The 11,994-nt window shown below is 44.5% G+C and overlaps 2 protein-coding genes across 4 annotated transcripts in view; one reads left to right on the forward strand and one right to left on the reverse strand.

The window, feature by feature from the left end:
• adcy2b (adenylate cyclase 2b (brain)) overlaps positions 1-1,625 on the forward strand; it is a 76,914-nt gene extending 75,289 nt beyond the window's left edge. For all 3 annotated transcript variants that reach the window (XM_050035414.1, XM_050035415.1, XM_050035416.1), the window contains 3 exons: positions 265-379; positions 512-636; positions 722-1,625. In XM_050035414.1, coding sequence (XP_049891371.1) covers positions 265-379; positions 512-636; positions 722-874 — 393 coding nt within the window. In that variant the 3' untranslated portion in view covers positions 875-1,625. The remainder of the gene's footprint in view (positions 1-264; positions 380-511; positions 637-721) is intronic.
• Positions 1,626-6,360: 4,735 nt separating this feature from the next.
• cfap90 (cilia and flagella associated protein 90) overlaps positions 6,361-11,994 on the reverse strand; it is an 8,919-nt gene continuing 3,285 nt past the window's right edge. The window contains exons 2-3 of the mRNA XM_050035597.1: positions 9,618-9,734; positions 6,361-7,015 (exon numbers count right to left, since the gene is read on the reverse strand). Coding sequence (XP_049891554.1) covers positions 6,821-7,015; positions 9,618-9,734 — 312 coding nt within the window. The 3' untranslated portion in view covers positions 6,361-6,820. The remainder of the gene's footprint in view (positions 7,016-9,617; positions 9,735-11,994) is intronic.

Raw genomic sequence — 11,994 nt, forward strand, 5'->3', positions numbered from 1 at the left:
ACATTAAACATGGCTTAATAGCGACAATTTCAAACACAAGTACACAAATCTGCTTCACTATAACTCGCAGCATTCACAGACAAACACTTGTCTTTATCTAGACACATTTTCCCCACAAATACAACATGCTAACGTTATTAGCACAAGCCTATAGCATTTTACATTGTATAAATTAGCCTAGCAGCTAGCAGACTTTTCCTCTCCTCATATAAAGCCCGTCACTGAGGTCACACATCTTATTTTCTCCCTCTGCCTTCCCCTCAGGAACACGACAGACAGTACATGCACATTGGCAGCATGGTGGAGTTTGCCTTTGCTCTGGTGGGGAAGCTCGATGTCATCAACAAACACTCCTTCAACGACTTCAGACTCAGAATTGGTGAGAACATTTCCTTCTGAGCATAAACATGATTTTGTTTTTCCTGCGTGAGAGCAAAAGTTAAAACTGATGACACGTAATTATGCAAAAGAATGAGTCATGTCATCGTTGTCATTTCTTTGTTTTTGGCAGGTATAAACCACGGGCCAGTGATTGCGGGGGTCATCGGGGCCCAGAAACCTCAGTATGACATCTGGGGAAACAGTGTGAATGTGGCCAGTAGGATGGAGACCACGGGGGTACTGGGAAAAATACAGGTGGGATCCCCGACAAAATACAGACGCAGGTCTCTCAGTGTGCCGGTGAGCTTCTTATTGTAGTTGTGTCTTTCTTTCTGTGCAGGTAACAGAAGAGACAAGTCATATCTTATCATTGCTGGGGTACATGTGTTCATGTCGTGGCATCATTAACGTAAAGGGCAAAGGAGAGCTGAAGACCTACTTTGTTCACACTGAGATGACCCGATCGCTGTCACAAGGGACTGTGATGCCTTGAACATGCCGCACTAACCCAACGAGTAAGACTTGAGAACACGATCTCACACACAAAGTGGCTGTAGAAGTGATTTGTCATGCTCCGTAACAAAAACCCATTACCAGCAGCCTGCAGTACGATGAGTAGACAATTGTTGAGAACCAGTTTTGTCCTTAGCAACACAATGTAAAGCAGGCCGAGGTGCACCGCCATAGTCCTTCAACGCTGCACTAGTGTCAAGTGTTACAAGGACTTTGCTCTGAAGAGTCTCTTCAGTGTCTAAAGGAGTGCCTGACTACAGAGAGGTCTGCCACATTAGTGCAGCTCTCAAGGACCGCAGTCACCCATCTGTACAGTAGTAGTGGTGTGGAGCTAATTACCCACGCCAGCCAGTGTTGCAGTGCTTCAGAGCCTTATACTTGAGCAAACTGAGCTGCCTGCCGAGCTGTGTTAGTTTTTTATATCTTTGGCACTGTGAGCCGGTTTGTTCCATTTTATTCCAAACGGATGTTACAATAGTTTATTGTCATATAGAGCAAGTGGTGCCAAGAAATGGCCAGTGTGATGGGTAGTGTGCCAAAACCTGTGAATTGTATTTATAGCTTTAGAGCTGCGTTTGTGTCCCACTGAAGCGTCGGTGGACTCAGGCACAAGATTCAAGAGGAAAGTAGAGGTTTCTTTTTTATAATCCATCTGGAACCAAACCAACAGCGACGTGTGTAAATGTCCACTGCCATCCTTTTGTTATTCATTAAACATTTGTATATAAATTGACTTCCTCCGTCTTTGTGTGTTTGTTTTTGCAGCACGAACAACCCAATCACCAGAGGAAATGTTTGCACTGTACGTTTCTGCAAACCATGATTATGTCACACTTGCACGTTATTATGGAGCAAATACGTTGAAATTTTACCATTCAACAACTCTATGGTTAACGCATAGTTAGGAAAAGCTCATGTTCTGGCTTAAAATACCTGGTTTTAGGAGCACAATCCCGGCAGGATGAGCAGGCATGTGTCGGTAAGAAACAACAGCTTTTCATGCCGTTATCCAGCAGCAGGAAATGCAGTGATCTCTATGTGAAAAAACAAAACAAAAAAACAACTATATTTATTGGCACTGCAGTATCTCTGCCAATGGAGCAGGAAAAAACACAGGAAAAACACAGATGGGTCTCTGCAAAACACCAAATTTTGATGTCTAAAAAAGCTGCTGGAAAGACACAAATGGATCACTACAAAATGCCCACTTTTGAAATCTAAAAATCCACTGTAAAAACACAGACTGGTTGCTACAAAACACCCACTTTTGAAGCTTAAAAAGCTGCTGGAAAAAACAGGTTGCTAAAAAAAAACCACAATTGGACCCTTAAAACCCGCTAGAAAAACACAGGCTGGTTGCTACGAAACACCAACATTTGAAGCTTTAAAAGCTGCTGGAAAAACACAGACAGGTCACTACAAAACACCCACTTTTGAAGCCTAAAAAGCTGCTGGTAAAAAAGATTGCTACAAAATGCCCACTTTTGCCGCTGAAAAAACACTGACTGGTTGCTACAAATTGCCCACATATGAAGTCTAAGAAGCTCCTGGAAAAACACTGATGGATCGCTACAAACACCTACTATTGGACCCTTAAAATCCGCTGGAAAAACACAGACTGATTGCTACAAAATGCCTTCTTCTGAAGCTTTAAAAGTCGCTGAAATAACACGGACTGGTTGCTACAATGCCCACTTTTAAAGCTGTAAAAACCACTTGGAAAATCATCATAGACAGATCGCTACGAAACACCAACATTTGAAGCCTAAAAGGCTGCTGGAAAAACAAAGATGGATGCTACAAAACACCCACGTTTAAAGCTTTAAAAGCTGCAGGAAAAAAACAGACAGGTCACTACAAAACAAAACATTTGGCGGCTAAAAAGTCGCTGGAAACACAGGAATGACTCGCTAAAACACAACGATTTTGTTGTTTGTTGGCCTCTAACAGTGGCCTGCAGCTTGGCAGACGTTTCGCCTATGTGTCTTACCATCCACCATCCCTCCACCTAGAGATGACAAAATCTGCTCAAATACTATGTCACTTTAGAGACGTTGATATGATATGTATGAAACGTGCAAATGTCACGTATTCATGGTTTGTGGAAAAGTACAAGCTCAACATTTCATTCTGGCGACTGGGCTGGCATGAAAGACATTCACAGGATGTGCTCATAATAAAGGAGCTTGTAAGATTATTGGTTGGAACGATCAGAGACACAGGTTTTCATTTGGCAGATGTATTTATTGTATTCATCCAACATGCCAGAATACATGACTAATACTGGTCCCTATTTTTACACCACCTCTAATACCAGTATGAACCATCTCTTTAACAGTACACCATCTTTCTTCCCCGAGCATTTGATTGCCATTTTGAGAGATACACTATATGGACACACGTATTCGGACACCTGACCGTTACACCAACAGGGACTGTGATGACACTGTATTCAAACACATAAACTTCAATATGGAGTTGGTCCCTTTTGCAGCTGTAACAGCTTCAGCTCTTCTTGGAAAGCTTTCCACAAGATTTTGGAGTGTTTCTGTGGGAATTTGTGCTGAGTCATTCTGTAGAGCATTGATGAGGTCAGCTGATGTTGGACGAGAAGGCCCAGCTCGTAATTATCTCCATTCCAGTTCATCCCAAAGGTGCTCGATGGGGTGGAGGTCAGTGCTCCATGTCTGTATAGTCCTTGCTTTGTGCTCTGCGGCACAGTCATGTTGGGATAGAAAAGGGGCGTCCCCAAACTGTTGCCACAAAGTTGGAAGCAGAGCATCGTCCATCATGTCTTGGTATGCTGAAGCATTACGACGGTCCTTCACTGGAGACAAGGGGCCGAGACAAAACCCTGAAACACAGCCCCGTACCATCATCCCTCCTCCACCAAACTTCACTGGTGGCACAAAGCAGTCAGGCAGGTAATGTTCTCTCTGCATCCGCCAAACCCAGAGTCACCTATCTGACTGATTACAGTGATTCGTCACTCGTCAGTTTCCACTGCTCCACAGTCCGGAGTCAGTGTGCTTTACCCCACTCCATCCGACGCTTGGCATTAGACTTGGTGATGTGAGGCTTGCATGCAGCTGCTCGGCCTTGGAAACCTCCTGCTGCACAGTTTTTGTGCTCACATTAACGCCAGTGGAAGCTCAGAACTCGTCAGCTCTGGAATCCGCAGAGCGTTGGCGACCTTTACGCACCATGCGCCTTAGCAGACGTTGACCCCGCTCTGTGGTTTCACCTGGTCTTCGCTTCGTGGCTGAGTTGCTGTTGTTCCTAAACGCTTCCACTCTCTAATAATATCACTTACAGCTGACATCACGTTCACGAACTGTCTTATTGCAAAGGTGGCGTCCTATCATAGTACCACGCTTGAAGTCACTGCGCTCTTCAGAACGACCCATTGTGTATCACAAATGTTTGCAGATGGAGACTGCAGGGCGAGGTGCTTGATTTTATTCACCTGTGGCAACGGGTCTGATTGAAACACCTGAATTCACTCATTAACAGGTGTAGCCAAATACTTTTGTCCATATAGTGTACACTTATTTTTGATCTGGCGGTTTGACACCACTCTCATATATATATATATCCAAATCTCTGCCACGAAGCAAATTTCTCACAATGTTGAACTATTTACTATCAATATGTCCTCTGGATTACAAATACCATCATCGCTGTTAACACTCAGTATTCTTTGTATAAATACACAGTGTATTGCATTTCTAAATATTTAAAAAGTTTAAACATTCACAAATGATTTGCACAGCAAACACACACAGTAATAATAAAGTCTCTATACTGCACTGAGCTCTGTTTGGTGCAGGACTCCACAGAGGAATCTGTTGGCCGAGGTGTGAAACCATTGTTTCATAAAGGCTTTTGTGAACCACCATTTATGCGACATTTACATTTCACTCGGCTCTTTTTTCTCTTCCTCCTCTTTGAACGCCACCTTGTGTATTAGCTCCTGATCCTCTTAAATAAACACTGAACTTCTAACACCAAACACATTCAAATACTGTATCGTTTCTAAGAATAAATGGTCTATTTCTGCCAGAGTACAAAGGCAGGAGCAAATGAGATACTGTACATCTGTGCTCTGAAAAATCCTATTATGTAGGAGGTTGGTCTCAGTTGCGTGGGTTCAGAATTTATACACAAAAAGAATCCGAGAACTTGCAAAACAAAGAGGTTAGTGATGCAGAGAGAGAGAACGGTATTTACACAAAGGGAACAAAAAGAGGAGAAATCAAATACAGGCAATGTGGTAAATATGGATATGAATGATTGTGGGTTTGGGTGAAGCTCTTTGTAACTTCTACAGCTGATGTCACAACATTCTCACTCAGACCTCATCACATACTGACGTTTGGTCATGGACTTTCCACGTCCACATATGACGTCCAAGGAACTCCTGTATGTTGTATTTTGTAGATTCTCTCATGTGTCGTGTCTGATTGTACTTCCTGTTTTTGTGTGTTTTCTGTCCCACCTGTCTCGTTAGTCCCTCCCTGTTCCCAGAGTCTTCCCTTCACACCTGTTCTGTATTAGTCTTGTGTGCTCCACCCTTGTTGTCAGCCAATCCCCATTTCCTTCCTTTGCCCATGTCCTCCTCCTCCAGCTGTGTCTCGTTCTTCTGATTAGTTTTCTGTGTATATATACCTGTGTGTTTCCCTTTGTCAGTCTGTCTATGCTCATCCTGTGCTCATCCCTGTGTTCTTGATGTCGTCCATGCTCTGTGTCCTGCCTGATATCTTGTGTTTGGATTCATTTGTTCATTTGTTTGGAGTTCATCGTGTTTTTCCTGGTTGATTTTCAGTTTGGTTTTTGTTCAGCTTTCATTTGGACTTTCAGTTGCCTGCTGTATCTGGACGTTTTCTGTCGGCTGAATTAAACCTCGCCTTTTTTAAAAACGTAAACTTGCCTGTTAGTGTGCATTTGGGTCCTCCTTGAACTGACACGTGGTTAAGTTTAGGAATAAAGAACAGGGTTTGGCTTTAGAATGTTACGGGACGTGGGTGAAAATCTGTGTTTTCTTGGACACATCCACCACCTCTCTCCATCTCTTTCGTCCTTGTCCCGCCACTTTCCCCCCTGACACCGCCAGGCGCTATTATACTATAACGGCAACCGGCCGCGTATCATGCCGGCCTTACAGGATGTCTTTTTCTTTGCTTCTGACGCCACAAGTCACTGCCCAAGCGCCGGATTTCGACGGGTTCGGAGTGAGATCGGGCTCGATGTGAATTAATCTTAGTGCCTCCGACAGTAAACTGGCAGGATTTCACCAATGAACATGCCGTGCTCACTGCCTTCTTCCCATGTTTTTGAAAGAAGTCAAGCCTATATGCTCAGGTTTCAAAGGGTTAAAACACCGCCCGTAAAATTGAGTGGCGTTAAAAACTAAAAAGTCTCAGACCTAACTTGCCTGAAGCTTCAAGAACCCTGTCAGTTTAAGGATTCACCGTATGCCTGACATCCACAATACTCAGTCTCTTAATAAAAGCAACTTATGTACTGACAGCAGAAATCCGAACACGAAGACTGATCTTTGATATCATGAGCAATATGGAGCAGCAATAACTGGAAGACGTGTTTGGATTTATAGACTGTCTGCTCCACCTGAACCTTTGAATGACGCTCATACTGATGGAGTGATTTCAGCCTCAAATGTTCCCCAAGCTTCCAGGAAAATGTCACCATCTCCATATTTCCTGATTTATTCTTTTAAAGCTTTGGACAGATCATATTTCACTTCGAAAAACTGTTTGTGCCTTGCAAAGTACCAGAATATTAAACAGTAATACGTCATAATTAAATGTCATCTGAATAAACGATGACTGGAATGTTTGATGTTTGGGATTTTTTTTATCCATCAAGAAATCTGCACATCACAACGCTGCTTTATTGCTGTCACAGTTCATTTCTTCCTGTTGAAGCCTTCAGGGGCCACTGGTCCATATAATTCGGACTCACTCCAGACGATCCCAGTCCTGTGTGTGTCATCGTTTAGCTTACACACACGAGGGTATCGCTGACCTCTTCTGTACTCCTCGAGGACGGGATGACGACCGTACTCTGACGAAGCGCGCAGCGGCACCGCTCTGGACTTCTCCTAAGGTTGAACAGGACAACAAGGTCGACAGACAGAACACATGTCAAAGTTATCCTCAACAGTTTGAGATTAACGCAGGGACCACCACCTTTGCTCTTGTCTGAGTTACCGTTCGAGTTGGGCGTATCTTCCTGTAACCGTGTCTTGGTGAACACAAGCAGGTTTTTCTTCTGCTCTTGTTTGGACTTAGAGTTGCCTCCCTGTACTGGATGTTTTCGACCAACTGCATTAAAGCTCGCTTTTTGTTAGAAACTCAAACTGTCTGTTGGTCTGCATTTGGGTCCTCCTCTGAACTGAAACGTGACACAGGTGATGTATGACTGCACTTATTGCTTCTGTTCTGATGTATCACTGTGGTATAATTTTTAAATGTGCAGCAGAACATGATTTTATGAAGCCATAATCACTGCAGCTGAAGGAAAAAGTACTTTTACTCTGTCAGAGGTGAGATGAGAAGATGATTGTTCCTCCCTCTCTGCTGTAAGCCTCATTCTGCCTCTTCATTTCACCACATGTAATAAGGTACAATGTTGGCGGGATTGAAAATTGCCCCGACAGATGAACTAGTAGCTCACACCCCCATAATGTTTTATTAGGAATAACTGGAGTACATGTGTCACTCAGTGTGACCCGGGGAAGCAGTGTGTCTCACTGAGGTCAGGCTCACTGTCTGCAGACATGACCCCACCTGCAGATTTTCATACGTCTTAGGGACAAGAAATAACACGCTGCCATTATCCTCGGATTAGCTGATACAATAAATCGTTTTTAATTTACAATGAAATGTGAATTCCAGATCAGAAACAGCCTAATTCAGCAGGAGCTGTTGCCGCCGCTGACAGTCCACCCCTCGACTCACAGTAATTACAAGCTCTGCAGTGTGTGCGGCTGCTTTGTTCAGCGCCCTCTCTGCTTCCTGTGACCCAGAAACTCGGTGCGTGCTCGTTTTCTTGACATGAATAATTCCTCCGTGGAGATGGAACGGCTTCAAAAGGAGCCTTAAACAAATGTCATCACATTTAGATGACACCATGTGCGGCAGACTTATGAATATGGAACATTTTGAAACATATATTTTTCATTAGATGCCGACGTTATTAAACACGTTGCCAATATTATCCAAAGCTTCTGTTTGCAACAATAAGCTCCAGTAAACACCAGGGGAAGGTGTTATGAGCTGAGTGGAGTCGCTCTGCTGATAATGTACTGCTCTGGGATCTGTGTGCCAAGTGTGTAGGTGGTCAGTGCTGTGAGGCAACGTTCACTGATGTCATCGCTGGAGAAGTAATGAACTGTAATTCATAACATTAACTAATAATAATAACATTAGTTCAGCAATACATCTTCCTGTAAAGCAAAGTTTACCTTCATATGCACGTTTCATCTAAAGACGTAAGAGACTGGGACATTGTTGCTGCCTCCATCCCAGGAGGATTAATCTCCAACATGTTATGTCCAGTGGGGAACATGATCAAAGAAAGTCATCCCTGATAGCGTAGTAGCCGACCTGAATCACGTCATCTTCTCCAGGTCTCGGAAAAACATTGTATCACGCAGCTTAGAGGCACAAGATGGTGGAGTCTACTGTTTCCATTGGAGGAGGATTCTCCTGCAAGCTCTTAGGGAGGTGAATGAAATCACATATGCTTGTTTCACCAAGACATGATTATTGTCTTCAGGTATACCCAAAACGGCGATCACTGGGATGGCTCAACTGTTAACTCTGATATCTGATATAACCTTAAGGCCCGGACACACCAAGCCGACGGTCGGCCATCGGGCCGTCAGTGAGCATCTGTCGGCCTAGTTTTTGCGGTGTGTCCCGCACCGTCAGCACTTCGGCGTCGCCAACTTTTTGGCCGATTGAGCACGTTGAATCGGCAGCGGAGCTTGTCGGTGAGAGAGATCACTCTGATTGGCTGTTCAGGTTTTATTTCCTCGCCCCTGTAGCGAGTGAATCTGCCTGTAGTGAAACCGGGGCTAACCGGTGCTCAGGCTCCCCTAGCGGTTAGCAGCAGCATGACCGGAGGGAAGCACAGCCAGTTAGCCTCCGCTAGTCTCTGAGCTAGCCCCGGCTCTCCGTTTGGATCCAACCGGAGCACCGAGCCCTGGTTTGTTATTCAGGTTAAAGTGGGAAGAAGCAGCGGGTTTATCGGGCAGCTGAGTGAAGTGGAGCCTGCGGAGGAAACACCGGGACCGTCTGGATGTAATAGTCCGTGGAGGTGCTGCGGTGCTCGGCTGCACAGATAGGAAACCCCTCGGTTGACAGGATGTACCACTCTCTCACTCCGCTCTCTCTCACGCAGGCGCAGAACATACGTGCTACTTGGCCGTCGGATGTAGTCCGTGTAGTGTGTTCAAATGCAACTGACACAGGGCGACGTGAGGCGACGTGAGGCGACGTGAGGCGACGTGAGGCGACGTAGACGACGCAACACTTGGCTTTCGTCGCCGCTAGTTCTTTGATGTCGGTTTGGTGTGTCCGCACCTTTAGAAGAAGTGATTCCAACAGTCAGCCAGTTTTGGGCATGACCAGATTACAGGCTGATAATAAGCATGAGACACTTCAGAACCAAAACAGTACCTAACGTGTGGTCATTACCTCCTCGTAGATGTGCAGTCCTCTGCCTTTATAGTGTTTCCTGTTGTCTCGGGTCAGTTTGGGATCGTAACCCTCTGGCGGGGGAAGGATTTGGTCGTTCGTGGAGACTTGTGGGGCCTACCAATGGAGAGGCAAGTGTTAATCATTCAGAGCCTGTCCTCAGACAGAAGGGGATCATTTAACAGGACTCTGGGGACGGTGCAAGATGGAACCGTGAAGAAGCCAATAATCACAACAATCTCTTCTCCAAAGTGGCTCAAGGTACGAGTAAACAAGTAAACAGGCACCAAGTGATCATTTAGAGAACCTCACATTGTACTCAGGGTTTACTCTGCGTTTTTCCATCAGCCCTACAAATAAACAGTTGTTTGTCTCAGTTGTTTGTTTAAATAATGCTGGAGTGACTTGGAATTTTATTTCCAGAATTTAAGTGAAGAAGATAACTGTTCTTTAATAAAAGGCCTACGTGGGACAGAGGAGGAAAGAGATCATATAAAGATATAACAGGCTATTTTAACATCTTCAGACGAGGACAGTAACTCAGCGTGAGAAAGTTTAACACACCAGCCAGCACTTTTTAATAAACCAGCCAGATGAGACAGTTCTGGAGGAAAGTCAGGGTCAGTCTGAGACTCAAACTGCAGGAGGGAGAGCAATTATACTAGTTAGTGAAATACTGAGACAGTCTAATGAGTCAAAGAACTTTAATATATTTAATAGTTAGCACAGGAAGCACAGAGCACATGATGATGAAGGTCAGATGCCTCATGAAGAGCCTGATGGGATGCTGTGTGTGTGTGTACAAGGGGTGTGCCGTATCATCTCATTCACAATAACACCGCGCTATAATCTTTAATATGATATGAAAAATTCAAGCCATGGTACCCACGATATTTGGACTTGGACAATCATGGCTGAAGGTGAAATGATGAGCGACTCCTCTGTGGTTCCAGTAAAAAGAGGAGCAGCTTCAGTAGTGTGGAATAAACTGTGGCGTCCTGAATGTTTTCCTTCTCTTAGCGCTCAGAGGGAACTCATTCAGCGGCTCCTCTGGCAGCAGCACAGCGTCTCTCCCTCTCCTCTCTGATTCTGTCACAAACCTTTGCTGATGGAAACCTACGTGAATAAACTCCATATATGTGACTGTATCATAACAGCCTGTCACAGGTTACAGCTGATGGTTAGAGGAGAAATGGCAGAGCATAAAGGTCCAGGTGGGCTTGTCACGGTACCAGAATTTCAGTAGTCGAAACCAATACCAGTGAATTTCCATGATTCTCGATACTCATTTGATACCACAATAAAAATCAAAAAACAGAAATTGACTGTGCCACTGTCTGAGCACATGTGAGTGATCGACGGTGACAGCGTGTGTGTCGGCTTCATCGAGTGTACCACGTGCAGCGCAATGCTGGTATATGACAGCAAAAAGACGGGGACCTCGACACTTAAGAGGCACATGACGAAGGCTTGCCATGGAAAGAAAGACGAGAGTCAGCCTTCAATGTTCACGTTCGTATCCTTAAAAAAAGTCGGGATTAAACCAGGCTTGGGCTCATGATTACAGTTAAAGGGACGGGCTCGGACAGAACATGCACGGGCTCGGGTGGGGTCGGGCTGGATTTTTTGGGCCTGATCTAAGCTCTAGCACCTGTAGAAGCCATTGTTTCTAGCAAAGACGATGGAGAACAGGCGTTCTTCTTCGGCGCTCGTCCCCAGCACAGACTGACGCGTGTATACTGCCCCCGTCAGTTCTTACAGGAACCGACACGGCCCGCTGAGGGCAAAGTTGTATCCGTACTTATGGTACTGAAAAAAAGCAGGTACCGATGTATGTTTTGCGTGTTGGCATCAACTTGGTACCGAAGTATCGGTTCTCATGACAACACTAGGTCCAGGTGGAAAAAAAACAACTCAGTCATTTAGGATTTTACTAAAAGAAGGAAATCAGCTGTTGATTTATATATATAGATCCCGGGGGACAGTTTATGTATCTGGGAGCTGTTTAAATGTGTAATTAGTGGATTTGATTTAGTTGAACTATTAATATTGTAACAGAATCTGAATCTCACTCTGAGTTACTGCTGTTGTTCACAAACTAAAGAAATGAGACATCAGTTTAGTTTTTACTGAATATTTGAAGCAAACTGTGAAACTTAAATTGATAATCTTACTATATAATGACGAAAACTCTGTGTGTGTGTGTGTGTGTATGTGTGTCTGTTCCATGTTTTTCTCCTCACTGACTTGGTCAATCCATGTGAAATTTGGCACAGTGGTAGAGGGTCATGGGAGGATGCCAATGAAGCAATATTACATCAATTGGCCAAAGGGGGGCGCTATAGCAACCGATTGAAATGTCAAACTTTGAATGGGC

Source organism: Epinephelus moara, chromosome 22 (genome assembly GCF_006386435.1).
Source record: "Epinephelus moara isolate mb chromosome 22, YSFRI_EMoa_1.0, whole genome shotgun sequence".
Lineage (NCBI taxonomy): Eukaryota > Metazoa > Chordata > Actinopteri > Perciformes > Serranidae > Epinephelus > Epinephelus moara.